The 22,921-nt window shown below is 40.9% G+C and overlaps 1 protein-coding gene across 1 annotated transcript in view; it reads right to left on the bottom strand.

The window, feature by feature from the left end:
- Positions 1-22,921, bottom strand: part of FLT1 (fms related receptor tyrosine kinase 1) — a 218,462-nt gene that overhangs the window by 156,953 nt on the left and 38,588 nt on the right. The window contains exon 4 of the mRNA XM_054719726.1: positions 1,818-1,942. Within this exon, the coding sequence (XP_054575701.1) occupies positions 1,818-1,942 (125 nt within the window). The remainder of the gene's footprint in view (positions 1-1,817; positions 1,943-22,921) is intronic.

Raw genomic sequence — 22,921 nt, 5'->3', positions numbered from 1 at the left:
ACGGAGAGGGAGAGGGTGGCAAATTGGAAGAAAAGGCCCAATAAGAGAAATGGAAGGGACCTTATATTAATTTCATGTCAGCATATACATGTAATAGGTTAGATTATTTTCAGTAAATATGTGTCAAACCAGAGTCCCCGTTAGAGCTTCTCTCTCTCTCTCTCTCCCTCTCCCTCTCTCTCTCTCTCTCTCTCTCTCTCTCTCCCCCCCCCCCCCCCTCTCATTGATCTTAGGTAGAAAAACAGAGTAAATAAACTCCCCTCACCCCCAAAAATTTTACATGTGGGAATTTGGGAATGTTCCCTGCAGCAGATCTGCATTAGGGCAAAAAACATGAAGCTTGCATGAAACAGAGAAGTTTCATATCAATCACATAGCAATCAACATATCAGACTAAAAGGAGTAATGCCATGCTATTGAAAACACAACTTGATAGTAACCCAGTATTGAGTATTAAATAATACAATTGCTCACCCTTGATTAGGGCTTACGTGCACCTGGCATTGTCCCGAGTGCTTTCCATAGATTACCTCACTTGGCCTTCCTAACAACCATGTGAGGCGGGTGCTGCTGCAATTGCTCCCATCTCTAAAATGAGGACACCGAGGTATAGCGAGGGTTGGTCACTTGCCAGTTTGTCCAGCAGGTAAGTGTAGGGAGGTAAGAAGCCATGCAGGGAGGCCTGGGACTCTGTTCTTAACCACATGAAACTTCCTCCAATGCAAACGAGGCAATTACAGCAAGTGCACTGAGGAAGTCTGGCTATGGGTCCCTTACCCTCAGGTTTTTTCTAAGACCAATGGAGTTAGACTCCTCTGCTATTTCCAACTCTGACACACAAGGATTTTATATTTTCTGGCAATGATGCACAGATGTAATAGAAGCCCAAACCTGTCTCTGATGGACTGTAATGAAGGCTTAAATGAACAACATAGGAGAGTGAATGCAAAGGAAGACGACAGGGAGATAGATACCCCATCACATCTCAGTATCCAAGGTCCCTAGGGGATACTGCAAATCACCCTAAACTTCTCCAATTGACCATCACCACACACACACCCTGAATAGCTACAATGTGGTGGGACAGCCTTAACTTTTTCTCTTAAAGCTCTAAGCTCTCAGGATTCACTAGTGTTTTTTTTTTTTTCTTTTTCTTCTTCTTAGTATAGGAGCTGTTATTCAATTCTTAGTCTTAGTGTGTTCCTAACCTCCTGTAGCTGGTGAATTCATGGGACTGCCACAGTTAAGTGTTTGTTTTTATTAATTTTGACCCTAAATCTTTTTTTCTTATCCTCATGAACATCTTACAACATAATAGGAAGAAAAATCTCATTTTTAACATTCTTTTCCTGCCCCCTCCCCACCCGCAAGAGGCTATTTGGATGCCCAGCAGGAGCAAAGCCTTTTGTTACCAAGTATTTCCTGGCTCAGGCCAAAGGTGGGAGCTGGGGTGGGCACCTGCCTGACAGCTCTGTCTTAAGCGAAAATCTGGATTCGCCACTCTGCCAAGTTGTCATTTGCGTAAGCAATAGAATTGCTTTTTCTCACCTTTGCAGATACTTGGATTTGTGGCAAATACAAAAATTTTCATGATTTTAGTTCTTTCATTATTCACATTGATTTATGCGTAAGACATGATCATTTTATTCCATTTAAATACATGCATGGTATAACATGTAGTACTCATGCTTTATGGTAAAAGAATGTGATTTAAAAGCCCACCGAGAAGCCCAACTATCTGTAAGGAAAAAAATCAATTAATTCACTATGCTCATTTGCAGTAAAAATAGTCTGAGAATAACATTGCTTAACTTTACCTTTTTTAAAGTAACAGTGATGTTAGGTGACGTAACCCGGCAGGGAATGACTAACGCCCTTCCTTCAGTCATATATATCATTTCAGGTATTTCACTGTGCATTTCCAAGAAAGGTCGACTTGTATCTGAATGAGAAGAAAATGGAGAAATATATGTATACATCAATGATTGTATTACAAACATCTAGACCCCATAGCTGGTGAGGCAATATGGACGCTGCCACAATACATCATCCCGTAATGTAATCCATACATTTACATTCTTATTTATTTATTTATTAAAATTCTGGTCGTGGCCTTCTGTTAGATTGCCCAGATGACCTAATATGCAATTGTGATGGGGGGGGGGGGGGTTTAGACCGGTATGGGGAAAAGCTATAAAAATGCAAATGAGAGAAAAAGGAGAATATTCTGTATAAACTCCTCACCACAGCTATGCTAAGTGCCTCAGGAAGCCCCTCTAGAGCCTTTGTAAGAAGTCAAAGGAAGATGCAATGATCAGCTATCTTTGGAGCACGGAAGACACACAGATGATGGGAAGGTGTCAAGTTGAAAAGTGATTAGCATTTGAATGACCAAAGCATTAAAGGTTAGGGGGTACGAAGAGTCTGGAGTAGTGGTGGGGAACACTGCATTCATTCCATACTCTTAGAGGTCTGTGTCTTTGGTATGCACCACTTCTCCACTCACAGAAAATATGAGCAAGTGCATGGAAAGAGGTCAGGAAAGGGCTTTAAATCGTCACCAAGATACCATGCTTTAAAGTATGGCATTTGGCCAGTCTCAGAGGCCATTAGGATTCAAGCCACCTGCTTAGCTTCTCTGTAATTCTTCTGGGGACAAGAATGAGCATCAGATTGCCCTTGGAAATCCACTGACAGTGATCTCTTCAGGAGTTACTGTGTTCCCATCTTCTCCCCTTGGTTTCAGCCTGAGATGCCCAGATGGAAAGAAGGCCTATGTTAGATCTCTCTGTCTGGACCTGAAGGCACTGATTAGGCCCCCACCTGCTGGCTGGAGTTGAGGAAGCTCATTCTGGATGCTGAGTGGAGAATGAATTGGAGAAACTAGAAGTAAACTGGCAGTTTGCTTCTCTGGCTGCACACTGGTAAGTAGGGAATGGTTGCCTAGGCTCAATGGTGGCTCCAGTGATTGTTATGGGTTGAACCTGTGTTTCCTCAAAATGGTATGTTGTAATCCCAGTACTTCAGAATGTAACCTCATTTAGGTCAAATGAAGGTTATTGCCAATGTAATTACTTCAATGAAGTAAAGTGGGCCCCTGGCCCAATATAACTGGTGTCCTTATAAAAAGTTGGCCACTGAAGACGGACACAGGGGAAAATGCCATGTGAAGACAATGGCAGAGACTGGAATGATGAAGCTTTAAGGCAAGGGAAACCAAGGACAGCCAGCAACCACCAGAAGGTCAGAAGAGGTGTGGAAGGATGCTCCCCTTCAGGTTTCAGGGCAACATAGACCAGCTGACACCTTGATTTCAGACCTCTAGTTTCTAGAATGTGAGACAATAAATTCCTGTAATTTTAAGCAAAAAAAAAAAAGTGCCATTGCTGACATTGTGGTAGCCTGCTGAGAATGGATGGTTTAAAACACCCTAGAGAGGTCCTTAGAGAGACCCTATCACCACAGCACACGTCTTATGCCCCTAGATAACTAAATCATTCCTACTCAGCCTCTGGGGAGCCTTGCAGGCTAGCCCCTTCATTAACCCCTCTCGGCCCCAGCCCAACTTAGGAGCTTCCCAACTCCCCAGCATTCTCCTATCACCACACTTCACACACTGACACTGAACTGGCAGTTTACTTCTCTGGCTACACATTGGATGATGAACTCCTAGAGGAGAGGAAATAGAGGCAAGATTGCTTACTGTGTAGTAAAGGAATGAATGAATGAGCCAATAAATGAATGAAGGGCTGTATGGCCCCATCACTTTATAGATGAGAAAACAAGAGGTGTAAACAGATGAAATCAGTTGTGTGGACATGAACAGAGCCAGGCCTGGAAGCCAGTTTCTCCTTGGGACTAGATCACCAGCCTTCTCTTGAGGGAGGACTCCCCACAGGAAGGGCTGTAGGTGGCAGTTGTTTTTCAGAGACAGGGCTGATTTTCACATGTTCTAGGGAACATATGTGGCATGTCATACTTTCTAGACTTAGAGGAATTCTGAGACGAAAACAAGGCAGCTTTGGGTCAGGGCCTTTCAGAAGTGGACAGTCAGATGGAAAGCTGGTGATTAGATCATGGTGATTAAAAGCACACACGTTACAACCTGAGTCTGAATCCTGGCTCTGCCCCTTACTAGTTTTGAGACTTTGAGTAGACCATTTTACCCTGTATCTCACTCATAAAATCTACTTTAAAGGATTAGAATGAGGCTTACATGAATTAATGTATGTGCTTAGAATAGTGCCTGGCAGATTAGTATTATATATGTGTGAGTATTATTATTATGAGAAATTTGAACTTATTGGAAAGAGGGGATTAGGATATATAAAAATCACAAATTATACTCATGATATTAACTGTTAACTATTAAAAGTTATATATTCATATAATGCCACCAAAAAAAGACAAAAACATATATTAAAATGTTAATGATTATCTTTGAGTAGTGGCTTCATTGGTTATTTTCTCATTTACCTTCTTCTGTATTTGTCAGTTTTTCTAGAATGATTGTGTATTATTTACAATAACATTTTTAAAAAAGATTTTTTTTTTTGTTGATTTTAGAGAGAGAGGAAGAGAGAGGGAGAGAGAAACATCAAGAGTAAAATATTGATCTGTTGCCTCCTGCACACCCCCTACTGGGGATTGAGGCCACAACCTGGGCATGTGCCCTGATGGGGAATCGAACCTGCAACCTTGCAGTGCAGAGGACGGCAGCCAACCAACAGAGCCACACCGGCCAGGGCTATAATAACGTTTTCAAGTATTGAATTTAAGTCTCAAATTATAAAGCACCAGCCATTTTTACTTGAGGGAAAGTATAAAATTTGCATCTGATTTAGTTTTGTCCAATATAATAGAATGGGATATTAACCATCACATTGAATAGTTACATGTCTGTTTAGGAAAGCTCAGTGTGTGCAATAGCATATGCAGGGAGGAAAAGCTAATTAACAGGGACAAAGATTCATCATCAGCATGAAATTCATCTCCTAAATAAATTTGCTGAGCTAGACAATCGGGCAGAGGCTATTGGCATTTGATCATTCCTTTCCTTCCTCCTCTGAATCTATATTTTGTCTCCTTTGTGAGTCCCAAGGTAAACACAAACACCAGGAAATGGTTTAATTCATGTAACTAAACTGTAAATCCTTCACATTTAATTTACTGTCTCCTTAAGCAACCATTTTCAACCAAGGACATTGGTATGAAAGTTCTTGCAGGAAATAGTAAACATCAGCATAGTCACTTCTAGGCTAATGAATACCAATCCCAAATGAAAATATAAGAGGTTCATTCAATGTGCCTTTGGATTTCTTTTTTCTGTGTCACGTTAGATCCCCTAAACACTTGAATTTTATTACAGCTATTGCCCTTTAAAATTCAATACCGATTTCAGCACTGGGCCCACTGCAATTCTGTTCAAAGATGTCAGAACCAATGAGTTGGGTCCATCCTAACATAATTCAAAACACAATTTGTATCAACTGTGTTTGCAAATGAGCTCATGACTAGATACATACACACACATTCACAGACACTATTCTCTGGGCTTATTAATAGTATATTTCCTCTGCAGTTTGCTTCAAGGAAGGGCTAAGAATGAACTTGCCTGACATATTAGAATACAAACATTTTTTGTTTTGCAGGATCATAGATACAGAAGAGGTCACAGTTCCATTAATATCACCAGTAAAACCACTTACTATTCCCATAGGACACATTTGTCTTTGTCACAAAATTAAAAATGACTTCCAAACCCAGCCACCACTGCAGAGTGGTTTCCTGAGACCAAATTGGCTAGTTGTTGAAAGAGGGAGGAAGAGCTACTCCAACGATTGCCAGAGTCCCAGCGGCTCAGACACACTGTCACCAGGGACTCATGCCAACACACAGCTAGGTAGAGGTCACGCCACCCTCCTCTCCCTGAACTATTGGAGCTCAAAGCAGTGACAGGAAACTGGCACAGTAGATGAGGTTTTCTCATCCAATGGGAGTATCTGGGCTGTCATCCTTCAAAACAAGTGGGCTCAGACACAGGGAAAGATCAAACAGGGACCTTTGCTCAGAATAGGATTATATCTATTTTTTAAAAATGTTTTCTTTCTTCCTTTTGAAATCTATAATACTCTGGCACATTAGGGCACACAGACAGAGGCCCCAGTGTGCCATCCGCACTCTACTCTGTTTCCCACTGTCATCAACTAGGAATTCTTCTAGTAGGTTCGGAGCAAGTGAATGATCCAAAAAATTCAGGGAGCTTTTCTGACTTAAGGGGTTCAAGAGTAAATATCTTGTTTATTAGCACTTTTAAAAAAATCTTCACCCGAGGATATGCGTGTGTGTGTGTGTGTGTGTGTGTGTGTTGTTGTTGTTGTTTCGTTTTGTTTTTTACTAATTTTAGAAAGGAAGAGAGAGAGAGAAATAGAGAAACAGAGAGAATCATCAATCAGCTGTTTCCTGCTTCCCTACTAGGAATCAAACCCACAACTGAGGTATGTGCTCTGACTGGGAATCTAGCCTGCAACCTTTTGGTGTACAGGACAATGCTTCAACCAACTGAGCCACCCGGCTAGGGACTAGCACTTGTTTATTCCTATGAAATTCATAAATGTTTCCGATTTCTTTTTCCTTTAATTTCATTTTCCTTAACTTTCAATTGTGGTCATAAGGACTCCTACTTATTTTAAAAGAGGATATGTTTTAAATTTGTTGAGGATGAAGTGAAGAGGACAATTAAGCAATTAAGCAATCCCATGAGAGAGTTCTATCTAGACACAAGAGTTTTCACATCACACAGGTCTTTGTGTTTTAGACTATACCTAGAGCCCAATGAGAGTTTGTTAACTGGTGAAATATTTCATTTGAAATGTGAGTCAAAAAGGTGGCTAAGAAGCAATTTCTTCACTGGAGTAACCACAAGAAAGATGAAGTAGCTATACTATATTAGATAAGATAGACTTTAAAACTAGATATAAAGAGGGACATTTTCTAATAATAACAGGGTCAATCAACCAGGAAGTTATAATAATTATAAACATATATTAAACTAACAACAGAGCACTGAAATACACATCAGAAATGAAGATAGAAATAGATAATTTAACAATAATAGAAGATTATAGTATCCCACTTTCAATAATGGGTAGAATAACTAGAAAGAGGATCAAAATGGAAGTAGAGGACTTGAACAACACTAATAATCACCCAGACCTAACTGACATCTATAGAATGCTCCATCCATCACAGCAGGATATACATTTTTCTCAAGTGCACATGTAACATTCTCTAGAATAAACTATACTTTAGGCCATAAAACAAACCTCAATAAATTTAAAGGGATATTTATAATACAAAGTATGTTCTCTGACTACAGTGAAATAAAATTAGAAATAAATAACAGAAAGAAACTTGGAAACTCACAAATATGTGGAATTAAACAACTAATGAATCAAAGAAGAAACTAAAAGGGAAATTAAAATACTTTGAGATCAATAAAAATGAAGACACAACACACCAAACTTGTGGGATGAAGCTAAAACAATGTTTAGAGAGAAATTTACAGCTCTGTGCCTAGATTGAAAAAGGAGAAAGATCTCAAACCAATATCCTAATTTCCACTTTAGAATTCTATATAAAGAACAGCAAACTGAAGGAAGCAGAAGGGAGGAAATAAAAGATTAGAGTGGAAATTAGTGAAGTAGAGAACAGAAAAACAATAGAGAAAAATCCATGAAACCAAAGGCCAGTTCTTTGAAAAGATAAGCACAATTGACAAACCTCTAGCCAGACAAACAAGGAAAAAAGAGGGAAGACAAATGAATAAAATCAACCCAGCCAGTGTGGCTCGGTGGTTCAGCATTGCCCTATGAACCAGGAGGTCACAATTTGATTCCCAGTCAAGGGCACATGCTGGGGTTGCGGGCTCGACGCTTAGTGGGGGGCATGCAGGAGACAGCCAATCAATGATTCTCTCTCATCATTAATGTTTCTATCTCTCCCTCTCCTTTCCTCTAAAATCAATAAAAATATATTTTAAATGAATAAATTCAGAAATGAAATAGAAATTGCTATCATCATTATTAAAATAGAAAGCAGTATAAAGGAATATTCTAATTATATGCCAACAAATAGATAACAGATGAAATGGGCAAGTTCCTAGAGAGACATAAAACTGATGCAACAAGAAACAGACAACTTAAATAGACCTATAGGTAAAGAGATTGAATTAGTAATTAAACTGCCCACAAAGTAATCAACTGCCCACAAAGAAAAGTCCAGGCCCAGATGGCAAGTGAATTCTATAAAAGAACTAATATAAATTCTGCACAAAGTTTTCTAAAATATAGAACAGAAGGGAAAACTTCCCAATTCTTTCTACGAGGCCATTATTACCTTGACACCAAAACCAAAGATTTCACAAGGAAACTACAGATCAATGTCTTTTATGAATGTGGATGCAAAAAAGCTCGGCAAAATACTAGTAAACTGAATATATAAAAATAATTATATGCTATGACCAAGTGGAATTTGTTCCAGGAATGCAAGAATTGGCATTATCATCCAAAAATCAAATTCACTAAAATACCATATCAATAGAATAACATTCAAACACCACATGATCATTTTATTAGATACAGAAGAAGCATTTGACAACATTCAAATCCCTTTTTCATGATAAAAATACTCAACAGAGTAGGAATAGAAGGAAACTTCCTCGACCTGATAAAGGGCATGTACAAAAATAAATAAATAAATAACAGCTAGCATCATACTTAATGGTGAAATACTGGATACTTCCCCCTAAGATTAGGAACAAGATAAGCTTATCTATTCTTGCCACTTCTATTCAACATCATACTAGAGATTCAATAGCTATTATAAAGAACATTGCAATATTCTAGCCAATGTAATTAGGCAAGAAAAAGAAATAAAAGGCATCCAGATTTGAAAGGAATAAGTGAATTTTTCTCTATTCAGATGACACAATCTTGCATATAGAAAATCCTAAGGAATTCACTAAGAAACTGTTAGAACTACTAAATGAGTTCAGCAAAAAATTACATATACAAATATTGAATTCTATTTCAATATATTTGTAATGAACTATCTGAAAATAAAATTAAGAAAACATTTCTACTTACAATAGCATCAAAAAGAATAAAGTATTTAGGAATATATTTAACAAAAGAAGTGTAAAACTTATACTTTGAAAACTAAAAAAATGGTGAAAAGAAACTAAAGATCTAAATAAATGAAAAAGTCCAATGTTCATGGATTGGAAGACTTACTATTGTTAAGATGATCTATAAATTCCATGCAATTTGATCTATAAATTTCATGTCATTCTTATCAGAATCACAGCTGACTTCTTTGTAGAAATTGGCAAGCCGATTTTAAAATTTAGAATTGCAAGGACCCAGAATAGTCAAAACAATTTTGTAAAAGGAAAACAAAGTTGGAGGACTTATACTTCTCAATTTCAAAAGTTACCACTAAAACCATAAACAATAGTGATTAGGACAGTGTTGTACTGGCTTAAAGACAGACATATAGATCAGTGAAGTGGAACTAAGAGACCAGAAATAAGACCGTGAGTCTATGGTCAGTTTATTTTATTTTACTTTATTACCCCCCACCCCCACCCCGCTTCCCCTGGCCTTCACCCCAGGAGAGGGGTTGCTTCGCTGTGTTCTTTGGCACAGCACATGTAGGATGGGATGTGGGGACAGAGGGGAGAATGACCCTGTCTCCAAATCGATATCTAGACTCTCTGTGAATTTAACTCCTCTTATTTTTCTCCCTAACCTCAATCTGGATGGAGTTCCTCTGAAGCTGAGTTGGGGAAAGGGAGAGGATAACATGTATCAGCCACCCCCTTCAGTGTCCTTTTCCCCTTATCTCTGTAGTCACTCAAGAACAAATATTGACTAACCATTGTAATAGACTGAATGTAAAACTAATTCCAATTCTCTGCCCTTTGTAATGAGACATTCAGCTCCTCCCATTAGGGAGCGGAATCTCCCCAACCCAGTGAATCTGGGAAGGCCTGTGACTAAACTGGCTTTGGTCTGGCTGAAGTGAGAGTATGTCTATTCCAAGCCTGAGTTCCACTGAACTCCTCTCTTGATTTTCAACAAAGGTGGCAAGATCATCCAATGGGAAAAGAATAGTCTTTCCAACAAATGGTGCTGGAGCAATGCCACAAAATAATGGAGTTGGATCTTCACATCACACACAAATATTAACTCCAAATGGATCAAAGACCTACATATAAGAGCTAAAACTGTAAAACTCTGAAAAGAAATCAAAGAGGTAATTCTTCAGATCTGAGATTTACCATTAGTTTCTTATATATGATCCAAGCAACAAAATAATAAAAAAATAGATCAATTGGACTTCATCAATATTTAAAGCTTTTGTGCTTCAAAAAATACTAACAAGAAATTTAAAAGAGAAGCCACAGAATGGGAGAAAATATGTGCAAATTATATATCTGATAAAGGGCCTATATCTAGAATATATGAAATATATTTATATATAGAATACATTAAAATTTATATAAATTTTTAGAATATATAAATATATCTATAATACATGATTATATAAAATCTATTGATATGTAGTATTAATAAATATAAAGAATCTTCACAACTCAATAATAAAGACAAAAAAACAAATTAAAAAATTGAAAAGGGATCTGAATAGACAGTTCTCCAAAGAAGATATACATATGGTCAATAGCTCAACATCATGAGCCATCAGGGAAATCAAATCAAAACCACAATGAGATACTGCTTCGTACCCATCAGGATGGCAGGAATTAAAAAAGACATAATAATAAGTGTTGGCAAGAATGTGGAGGAATCAAAACCCTCATACACTGCTGGTTTGTGTAAAATGGTATAGTCACTTTGGAAAAGAGTCTGGCAGTTCTTTAAATGATTAAACATATGACCCAGCAATTCCTCACCTAGGTACCTATGCAAGAGGATGAAAACGTATGTCTACACAAAAAACTTCTAAATGGATGTTTATTGGAGAACTATCCATAATAGCCAAAAAGTGAAAACAACTCAAATGTCCATGTACTGATAAATAGATAGCTGAAATGTAGATCCACAGTGTAATATTATTCAGCAATATAAAGATACAAAGTACTGATAATGGTACCTTGAAACATTATGCTGAATGAAAAAAGATAGCACATATTTATGCATTTTATTTAATAATAAAATTCTTATATTTTATTGTTTTATTTACCTGAAAAATCCAGAATAGAAAATATATTCTGGTGGATTGGTGGTGGCTTAGGGCTGAAAGTTATGGGGGGTGGCGGGGGAGGGATAGCTGAAGAGTATGGGGACTCTTTGAGATAATGTAATGTTCTAAGACTGACTGGTGAGGATTGCATATATCTGTCAACATGCTAAAAACAATGAAATTGGACACTTTAAATAAATTGTATGGTATATGAATTATACCTAAAAATCTTATTTTGAAGAAAACAGAACTTTGGACTCTTTCTTAGATGTGATGACCTGCTGTTTTCTGAGCTGGAATAGTGCCTGGAGATCATCCAGTGTGGACTCCTCACTTTATGGGCCCTTGCAACCTTTTTCTCCCACTCCACTCTGCATCTGTGTGAGCAACTCACAAAAAGTGGGATTTTCCGCTTGATTACTAAAGCCATTTGATTACTAATATGTCCTTCAGTTCCCCTTGGCAGCCCAGGTCAGTGGGAAACAGTGAAGTATCTCTGTCTTCAGTTAGATGAGAAGTTACTTGACTGATGTGTCAAGTATTACGGTCTACACGGAGTATAAAATAAAGTATTTCCCAGTGAGTTATCCTGATTACCCAAATGAATACCACAAAACTTCAGTTGTAATTTACCACTGTCACCATTAGTGATGAATCAGTATCCAGATTCAAAAGTGAATAATCCCAGGACAGCTGACCTAGGAATATCAGCTGCCAGTTTCTGCCATTCGGACAGCTAATTTACACAATATTTCCATTAAAGCAAGGTAAACAGAGAAAGGTCATTACATTTCAAACTCAAGATGCTATCCTAAACTAAAAAAAAAATTAAAAAAATTAAAAACTTATTATGTATGTGGTATAAAATAAGAAATTTCTCTTTCTAAAAAAGTTGTTTCCCAACTACTTACCTAACTTTAAAAGAGAAACATATAGTTTTGCCTTGCCTCACTTTGAAGGCCCACCAGCCTACTTATAACTGTGGACTGGATAGCAAGGAAAGAGAAAAAGACAAGAGTTAGAAAGGATAGAAGAGAACAGAGATGATGGGCCACCCTCTCTCTATCCTCTTGCATCTTCTATGAGCTTGTTCCTTGAAATGTGCGTGGCTGTAGCATGTGACTAGGGTGATCAATCATCTTAACCCAGAGTCTAGCATAGGCTGGACACAGCACATGGTGAAATTATGTTTCTGGAGAAGATACTCGATGAGGCAAAAAAAAGAAAAAAGTTAAATTAGAACATATCATGTACCCAGCACAGCACATAAAGCACAGTCCAGGAACTCAAGGTTCTGACAGTCTAGATGCATGGTCAACACATGTACCTCCTCTTACAGACGCTTTTATGTTAATTAGAGAAAAAAAGCAAGTATTAAATTCTGCCTTGAGGGAGGATAGGGACAGCATTTTAAAAAAAACGTGTAGATAGGATTTAAAGAAGTTAGTTGAAGATCTACATGAGAGTAGGGTACTGGGTAGATGGTAAACTTGACTAGGTTATAAGATCAGGGAAGGCAACAAAGGTTTCAGGCTTTCCATGCTTCCTAGAACTTTGCTCCCTGGGTGTTCACATAAAACTACTTAGCTGATTTCTATGTTCACTGAGTGAATGACCTGTCATATCTTCATCTTGATCAAGTAAAGCATCTCAAAAGGAAAGAAAGACAGGAAGGAAGGTAAGAAGAAAGGGGGAGGAGGAAGAAAGGGAAAAAAGAAGGGAAGATGGATGGATGGAAAGAAGGAAGTAAGAAAGTAAAGAAGGAAGGGAGGAATAAAGGAGGGGAGGAGGAAGGAAATGAAAGAGAAAGGAAAGGAAGAAGCAAGGAGCTCTGATGGACTACTATAACTTTTCCTTCTACTGCCAAGATTTTTGGCCATGTTCCAAGTCCTATTATTCCCTGCTCTACTTTTGAATCATACATTTTTAAAACTGTTAGTGGACTTTTAAAATGCCCTAACATTACCTCTTATATTACAGAAGAGGAAACTGAGGCCCAGAGAGAAACCTTCCCACAAGCACAGGAATTATACTAATGGCTGAGCCAAAACTAAATTCCATTTTTTTGACCATTCTCTCTCCACCACACCAAAATCTGGTCCTAATCCCCCCGAATGACTTGGGAGTGACAACTACACCTTCAAATATTCACAGCAGTGATAAACCTGGTGGCACAGAGACAGGGTTAAACTGGGATCTTCTGAAAGAACTTAGAAATATGAAATAACAAACTGATAAGTAACAAACCATGTCCCAGCTGGAGAGGAGACTAACCAAGTCCCTGCACTTGAGGATTTCTGTGTCCTTAGAAGGCATTTTATCTCTAGTCTCCATAAAATAGGACTTTCTCTGGTTTGAGTGCTCTTGGTTCTGAGGGTTTTCAGAGACCCCTCAAGAGTCCCCAGCACCTTCTATCAGGGAGAGCTAAGCAGAAGTGTGTACTCAATAAAATGGTCACATGGGCATAGCACAGTGACATTCCTCTGGAGGCCCCGCAAGGCAGGCAGAGGAGCATAGCAGCAGGATGGGAGGCAGGAGGAGTGGTAGCAGGTGAGAATGTGGGGGCAGTGACAAAGGGGCAATCCCAGCATGCTGCAGCCAGGTGTTGCCAAGTGGGAATTTGGGCCAAATGTGACTCGAGTTGCCAATCTTTAAGACGGATTTTTATATACACTCCTCCAACTATGAATACTGACAGCCGAAAGCACTGTGCCTGCCAATCAAAATGTATTTTAGCTGAATCTGGCCTGAACACTTTCAGTTTGCAACCCTGCACAGAGCGCTCACGCGCCCCCGTCCCCCCCCCGCCCCGACTCCACCACTTCAGTTTATTCTACACATAAAGCTTGGAAGAAGTAGGCTGGCAAGCCCAGGCAAGGCCATGTTGGAAATAGCAGGGGCTTTGGAGTCAATCTGGGTCCAAAACTTAACTTAATAATTTACAGAGTATGCATTCTTGAACTTCGTATGGGATTTTTCTGACTTTCCTGTAAAAGAGACTGATATTAGAATTCATTCCATTGGGTTGTTGAAATGAAATGAGATGATATATGTAATGAGCCTGAACCAGCGATGTTGACACACACCGGGCCCGCATGGAATCTCAACCGTGGGAGGGCTTGGGGCACCCTCTTGCCCAGTCGCACCCAGTGAGCACTGTCCTGTGCTGGAATGCCTAGACACAGGAAGAACTCACCATCTCCCAAGACAGTCATTCCACTTTTGAATAGCTTTACATGTTAGAAAGCATTTCCTTACATCAAGCTGGAATCTGCCCGTCTTGAATTCTTTCATTCTTAGATAGTAGTTCTGCCATCTTGGATTATAAAGGCTTAACCTCTTGCTCACCTAAGAAAACTTTGAAGGAGATCATCACAGTCATATTTCCTATTTTCCCACTCATTTTTTAACTTTTTAGATTAAACATTTCAGTTCTTTCATTGTTCCTTACCAATGAAAATAAGAAATCATCAAATTATCTTATGGTCACAACCCCATGAGGCAGGTACCCATTTTACAGAAGATGAAAATGAAGTTCAGAGGGGTTAATTTGTCTGGAATTCCTGTTTCCATTGTCCCTCTTGAGGTGTGAACCTGAACAGTGAGACTGGTACCCCCTCTGTTCTGAACACTTTATATATGATGTCCCCCCAAATATGTATACACACTTTGACAACTGATAGCTCAATTTTGAAAATTAAATATATTTTAATAAACACTGCCTTTATAATTATTCAAAGTGTGTGTATGCATTTATTTGGTATACTCTATATTTATTAATGCAGCCCAAGACTGGATTTTCTTGATGAATGTGGAGTCAACTAAAAGCCTGAAATCGTTCTCACAAGGGTTGTCTCAGCCACAGCCTCCCTGTTATAATAGTAAACACTTACCCAATGCATACTGTAGGCCAAACACAAAAACTAAGGGTTTTACATACAAGAATTCCTGACTATGGGAGGTGGTTAAGGCAGGAACCACCTTCTCTACCGTGTACTAGTTCTGTGACTATATGTACTATTTATATGACTAGTTCTATGGGCGCGTTACTTGGCTGTTCTGTGAAAAGGAAATGAAAATGATAGCGTTACTTCACAGAGTGGTTGTGAGAATGAAGCTGTTAACATATGCAAAGTGTGTAGAACAGTGTTCAGCATAGAGCAAGACCAGCGTGTTAACCATTATTCTTACGAAATAATTTCTACCAATGCCTAGCATGTATTGGAACAGGGATTTGAACCCCAGATCATGTTGTTTTGACTATAGCTTATTAACTGATGAAGGAAGGAAGGGAGGTGTGTTTCTGCTTTAGTAGTCACCCACTTTAAATAGCACAATGAGTAGGCCAAGAGGACTGCCAAGGTAACCCAGCAAAAACGCTTCAGATGACGAAACAACAAAAATTTTAAATACTAAAGGAAAACTTAAGGGTATCCAAAGTGACCATAAAGACCAAAACAGATCACCTCCTTATCTCCAGGCAGGGCAGGTGCTTCATTATTATTGTTAAAGAAAGTTATAAAATGTCAGAAACTTAAAGTCTTTTCTGTTGAAGGCAATTTCTCCTGAAAAACTCCCTTGCTCATTTTTCTTAAAAGATTACTTGAAGCAGATTTAACAAAACACCTTTAAACCATAAAGTTTTGATGTACTATTTTTCACATTTCTTGCTTGTAGGGGGGGGGGGGACATGAAAGGATAAGGTCCATTTTATTGCCATCTTGAGATTTTGTGATTCTACTGCAATTATAAACTTTTTGAAGTTTTAGGTTTTGACCAAATGGCTCATTCAAGACTATGTTCATTCTGATTATTTTTAAGTATGTATGTAGTTGTACTCGATGCCTGGTTATATACAACTAGAGGCCTGATGCATGAAATTAGTGCAAGGGCCTTGGACCCAGACCCTCCCCCGTGAGCCACCGTGGCCAGGGACCTCTGCCACCTCTGCCATGGCCGGCCCCCGCCTGCTGCAACTTTGTCTGGAAGGAAGGACGTCTGGAAGGACATATGGTCTAATTAGCATATTATGCTTTTATTATATAGACTAGAGGCCCAGTGCATGAAATTTATGCACTTGGAGGGGGGGGAGGGTCCCTCAGCCTAGCCTGCACCCTCTCGCAATCCGGGACATCTCTCTTGCAATCCAGGACTTAACCACTTGCCTGCCTGCCTGCCTGATCGCCCCTAATCACTCAGCATGCCTGCCTGATCACCCCAATCCCTCTGCCTGCCTGCCTCATCACTCCTAACCACTCTGCCTGCCTGTCTCATCACCCCTAACCACTCACCTGCCTGCCTGATGGCCCCTAACTGCTTGCCTGCCTGCCTGATCACCCCTAACCGCTTCTGCCTTGGCCCCCGTGGTGGCGGCTTTGTCCGGAAGGACATCCGGAAGGTCATTCAGCTGTCCGTTCTAATTAGCATATTATGCTTTTATTATTATAGATTGTGTTTTTGCTAGCAAAACTTAGCAATGTGGCTCCTGAGAGCTGGCATGCCAACATTTTCTGATATGGAGCCGAGGGGGTGTCAGGAAATGCTCTTCTCTTGAAGGAATGGATTGGACATTTGGCTGGTTCCTTCAAGTGCTAAGGATGAAATTCCCTGGGAACATACTAGGTCAGTGGTTGGCAAACTCATTAGTCAACAGAGCCAAATATCAACAGTACAACGATTGAAATTTCTTTTGAGAGCCGAAAACCGACTTCTTCACATGGGCCACGAAGTTTCAATAGCACTGTATGTGCACGCCCGCACGTGCTATTTTGTGGAAGAGCCACACTCAAGGGGCCAAAGAGCCGCATGTGGCTCACGCGCCGCAGTTTGCCGACCAATGTACTAGGTGAACACAAGATCAGGGACGGGGCTTAGGAAAGAAATTGCAGCACTCCCAACTGCCAACCATGCCACCAACATGAGTGACTTCTGTCCTACTTTCTATGGTCAAAGTCCCTTGGTGTCTAATGACAGAACTGTTTCTAGAATGGAAATGTGAAATGGCAGGGCTTACAGAGATCAAGAATGTCTTCCATCAAGCTTTCATGTATTGGAAAGGAGGATGGATAAGAGTTAAGTTACTCTTGTCTAAACTCTAGCCATGTGGTCCTAATCAGCTGTCCCCCAGTGATGGATAGAATGGGTAATCTCCTTCATGCTTCAGCCTAGAGGGAACAGAGCCAGGCTGCAGAGCAGTCTGCAGGTCCAATCAACAGGGTCCTCAGTGTATATTCTAAATTCTAGAAATATTTGTTTCCCCTTTTACACAACTTCTTCAAAATAAAAATTAAAAAATCCAGCAAAACCTGACCTTGTGCTAGATTTTTGATGAAGCTGTATGCAGAGACAGGCCAGAAAACGCCTAGGAATTTTTTACAGAAGATCATTTGAAGTAGAATTTGGCAAATGCAAGTCAACCTCAGACTGCTGCCATTCTAGGAAACCCACCTGGGTTTCAGACCTGTCTCAGTCCAGAGGCTGAGAGTCCCAACTTCCAAACGCTGTGCACCCCAATGTGTCCATCTGTCCGCTGAGCAAACACATCAGGCAATGATGTGAGAAGAAGCCTGCCCACGCGTGCGGTTCCCAGGCAATGACGCAAGGTGCCTGGGAAGTTTTCTCCTCAACAACCACGGAGTAGGTGGCTGCTAGGGGAGGAATCTTAGACAATCCCTGAGACCGAAACTTTGGAAACCAATTCTTACTGAAAGGTTCATGTCAGAATAAACACAAGGTTCAGAAAATAAACGGAAGGAGCCAGGCGTTAGGGACACAGTGACATGGGTAAGGGAGGTGTGAGAGTCCTGTGGACTGGCAGGGGGAGGGTAAATGAGCACGTGCTGAAAACTGACCTTTAAATCTGGAGAGGAGGGGGTGGGAGGTAGAGGGGGGTGAAGGGGGATAAATGGTGACGGAAGGAGACTTGACTTGGGGTAGTGAACACACATACAATATGTGGATGGTGTATCATAGAATTGTACACCTGAAGTCTTATATAATTATATTAACCAATGTCACCCCAATACATTCAATTGAAAATAGGAGTAAGTTTAAAAATAAATCAAATGAATCTGGAGAAGACTCTAGACATTAACCAAGCAATAGTACATAATGTCATAAATTTGCTAAGAATTTCAGGCCTTTATAAAGAATTCAGCCAACTAGTGTGGCTAAGAGGTTGTTTTTTGTAAAAGTTGGTGTCTTAATTTTTTTCTTCCTAAAACATGTAAACTGTTTTAGCCTATTTTCCTCAGAGAATTTTGAGGAATAGACCGAATATTTTCTTTTTAAAGTTTCTCTCGGAAAGATATGACCATGATTCCATTGAAGTATTTTTAGAGGCTTTGCCAGTGTGCTCAGCCCGCTCTGCTGTCTGCACGCTCCATTCTGCCTGCCTAATACCCGTGTGTGACAGGCAGAAGCAGCAAGACCTCCTTGCAGCTCAGGTTGGGCTGACAGCCTTTACGCATTCCCACCTCACAAAGGCTATGATTGCCCAGGGGACAGTGGCAGTCTGGAGGCGCCCTGCGTGAAGCCACTGGTTGCTACTCTTTTCATCTATGTTCCTGCTTGTTATAATGGCAGTACTGATGGGACTTGCCACACCAGGGTGGCAAAAGGAGCAATAAACACCAGCTGCTCAGCCAGCAGCCAGCTGAGCAATGTCCACAGGCACCTCACGTGTGCCCCACATCGTCAGACCTGGGTAGGAATCTACTGGAAGTCAGTGTTGGAGGAGAATGTCCAGGCGCATGGAACCCTGAAGGCAAGGCATATTCAGGACTATTGGAAGAATCATCCCACTCCCGGGGGCGGGGTGGGGCGGGGGGGGGGGGGGGAGAAACACTTTTGAAAAATAGTTATTCCTTTAAAAAGGTAAACCTGTGCATTTAGAAATCTATTATAAGTCGTGGTCCTAGAAATTGACCAGGGGACTCCAAAATGATAAGATCCCATATCTTTGCTCTTTGTGCCTCCCACACAACAACAAGGCCTTGCAAGTAGCAGGTGTGTCATGCACACCCACACACAGGCTCCATCTGCTGATGCACCTCCTGGGTCCGGCGAGCTGTGAGAAACCCGTTAGGAGTGCGGCGAGGAGCGTGCACAGAGCCACACGGCAGCGGTGCAGCCACAGCGCCCGGAGGACAGGGGCGGTTGCCGCACCACGCTGTCTCCGGGTCCCTGGCCCCGCAGAGCTGTGCGGAAAAACACCATGCTGCTTCCCTTTGGTGCTCTTTTCCCAAATAAAAAGTATAGAGATGACCTCCCCCACACTGAGCCTTTTAAAACTTTAATGTTTACTTGTTTAAAAATTTTTTTCCCCACTTTCAAGATTCGCTTTATATCGAGCTATAAAAACCCAGGTCCTGTCCTGAGTGCACATATACAAAAGCAGTACTAATAACTCCTACAAATGTACAAAGGCTTTTGTGTACCATTCACACCGGCCAGTTCCTGGCCAAGTACCTGGAAGGAGGGGGACAGACCCAAGAGAGCTGGCCAACCCTGGCAGCACCCTCAGAGGCACAGGCGAGGCTGAGTCACATCTGAGTCTGAACTGCTCACTCTCTTGCTAAGAGGACCTATGAGGTGGGCAGAGGCCAGGAGGGTAACTGAGCCCCTGTCTTCCTGGGGTAGGACTAGGTGCCCCACAGGGCAGGCGATGAATGGAGGCTGTGGTGGGCAAAATCATGGGCCCTCAAATATGCCCACGCCCTCATCTCTGGAACCTGTTAACTATGTTAGGTTCCATGCAAAGGGGAATTAAGGTTGCTAATCAGCTGACCTTACAAATAGGGAGAGGGTCCTAGGTGGGCCAAATGTAATCATAGGGGTCCTTAAAAAGTGGAAGAGGGCCCTGGCCACTGTGGATCAGTTGGTTGAGTGTCATCTCATGCACCAAGAGATGGCCAGCTCGGTTCCCGGTCAAGACACATGGCCAAATTGTGGGCTTGATCCTCAGTAGGGGACATGCAGGAGGCAGCTGAACAATGTTTCTGTCTCATGAATGTTTCTTTCTCTCCCTTTCCCTCCCTCTATTTCTCTGAAATTAATACACACACACACACACACACACACACACACACACACACACACACATCTTTTTTTTTTTTTTTAAGTGAAAGAGGGAAGCAAGAGAGAAGTGATATGATGTGAAAAGGCTTTGAAATGGACCAGGTCATGAGCCAAGGTTTATGGGAGGGTGGCCCCTAAAATCTGGAAGATGCCAGGGAATTCTCCCCTGGAGCCTCCAGAAGGAACCCAGCCTTGACTTCAGCTCACTAGACCTGCATCAGAACTCTGACCTCAAGAACTGAAAAAGAAGTCTTGTGTTAAGCTACTGTGCTTGTGGAGATTTGCTACAGCAGCAGTAAGAAACGAATTCAGGGGCAAGGGCATCAGAGGTCAAGCCTGCCCTACCAGACCTCAGCCCCACTTGCAGGCGGAAGACCAATGAAGACATCCCCTGGGCCTGGGCCTGCAGGGGAGGCAGGCTGAACCCTAGAAGACTCAGGAGGCCCCCTTCTGGTCCCATCTGCAGTGGGTGCCTGTGGACAGAGAAGGGTCAGGGTTTGAGCTGCAGGGGTTGTGGGGCAATTTGGAGGGGGGCTTTGATGCTAGCTCTGCCCCCAGCTTGCCATGTGACTCCCCAGCTCCCTTCCAGGCCCCATATTTTCCTTCCTTCTTTTCTGGCTGCCTTCAATTCCACAGACTTGCTGAGCCAAGCTCATCACAGCCCTGGGCGAAGGAGTCAGGTAGGTAAGGCTCAGACTCCGGCCCTAGGCACTCAGACAGGCTATGAGGAGGACCGTTCTGAGGCAGACTGGAAAGGGACCCAGGGACAGGAGGTATTAAAAACATTTTTCTTAAAAAAACTTTTAAATTTATTTTTTTAAAAAGAGAGAGAGAGAGAGAGAGAGAGAGAGAGAGAGAAACATTGATGTGAGAGTGAAACATTGATTGGCTGCCTCCTGCACACCTCCCACTGGGGATCGATCCTGCAACCTGGGCATGTGCCCTGGCCAGGGATCAAACTGGCAACCCTTAGGTATATAGGTCGATGCCTAACCAATTGAGCTACTCTGGCCAGGGCAACAACTTTTAAACTTATTCTTCCAAGTTCCACAATAAGAAAGACATTTTACATCAAACACACACACACACACACACACACACACACACACACACACACACTCATATGTATTTTACATATATGTGGGTATAATGTATATGTGAAAGTACGTGTATAAAATGAATACAAAAGCTTTATGAAAAAAAGAATTTTCACTAAACAATACTTACCCATACCTTTTGCAATATATTTGGACATTTTTCTTTCTATTCTGCTTTTTTAAAAAAAATGCTGATCATACCCACTAACTGGACTCCACAGCCCATTTAATGGTGCACATTTTTAAAAGCCCTGCTCAACTCAGTAAAGAGTGTGATGTCTCTTACCTATGTTTGTGAGCTACAATGCAGCAGTGAAACCCTGTGCATGTAGATGGTGCCAACACGAGCTCAGTCCCCATCAGGGGACAACACAAAGCTCTTTGAGATCAGGATTTGTTTCAGAAAAACACTCTGAAACCAGCTTAACTTATTCCTCAAAAGAAAATGAAAAAATTGAATTTGAAATAAAAAAAACATAATAACTATATAATGTATATTCTCAAAGATTAAAACAACAACTGATTCATTGTTTGAAGTCAATGACTGAAACTCCAGTGTGGTGGGAATAGCCCTAACCCAGGGACTGACCTGGGTCCTCTCCCAGCTTGTCATTTTATTAGCTCCGTCCATTGTGTGCAGGTCACTGTGGCTGTTTTCTCATATATAAAATGGAAGAAATAACACCAAGTTAGTTTATCTCAGAGTTAATTATGGAAAAGCTCTTCAGGAAAATCTGAAGTGCTGTACAAGTGAGTACATTGAATTCTTCTCAGAATGTCTGTGCTGTTAGTATTTTCATTTACTTGAGGTCCCATGGCCAGGCAGGACATTTTCTAAGTATAATTATGTGAAAGCATAATGATTACTCTCTCCCAGAATATCTGGGTGGTTAGAACTTATACTACTTTTCATTCACATACACAGTGTGTCTGATCGTTTTCCACCTGAAATTAAGCTGCTACTCAAATCTCATCAGATTTATATAAGTGAGAGAACCAGTAGAGGAAAATCTGTTATGATAATGCCCCAACCCATTTGCTTAAATAGATGCAGAGAGAAAAGCAACCAAGTGAAGAGAAGCCAAAGAAAAGAGATGAGTTTCATTAACAGGGAAGAGCTAGAATTCAACCACTCAGCCATAGCATCTCCCTCCCTCCCCCCCCCCCCCCCGCCCCGGCAATATTCCTCCTTTCAATTATAATTTTCCAGAGAAGACATTACATTTAAATAGCCCTGAAAGTCTTGGGCTTGGAGAGGTACAGGCTGACTTCACGTGTGGGGAACTCAACATGTCAAGTTCAAGGTCTTCCTAACTAAATTGGAGACACTGACAAAGTATTAAAAACTTTGGAGATGCCATTAAAAACTCTTCTGGTCGGTTTTCTTACTTTATAGTCACAACTCATATGGTGCAATAATAATGTCAATGAAATCTTCTAACTTTTAGAAAAGGCTGGGCTAGAGCCAATTTCTCCTCCCA

The sequence above is a fragment of the Eptesicus fuscus genome, chromosome 7 (assembly GCF_027574615.1).
Source record: "Eptesicus fuscus isolate TK198812 chromosome 7, DD_ASM_mEF_20220401, whole genome shotgun sequence".
NCBI classification, from domain to species: Eukaryota; Metazoa; Chordata; class Mammalia; order Chiroptera; family Vespertilionidae; genus Eptesicus; species Eptesicus fuscus.
Note: the sequence above shows the minus strand (reverse complement) of the source record. Positions and strands in the feature narration are given on the sequence as shown.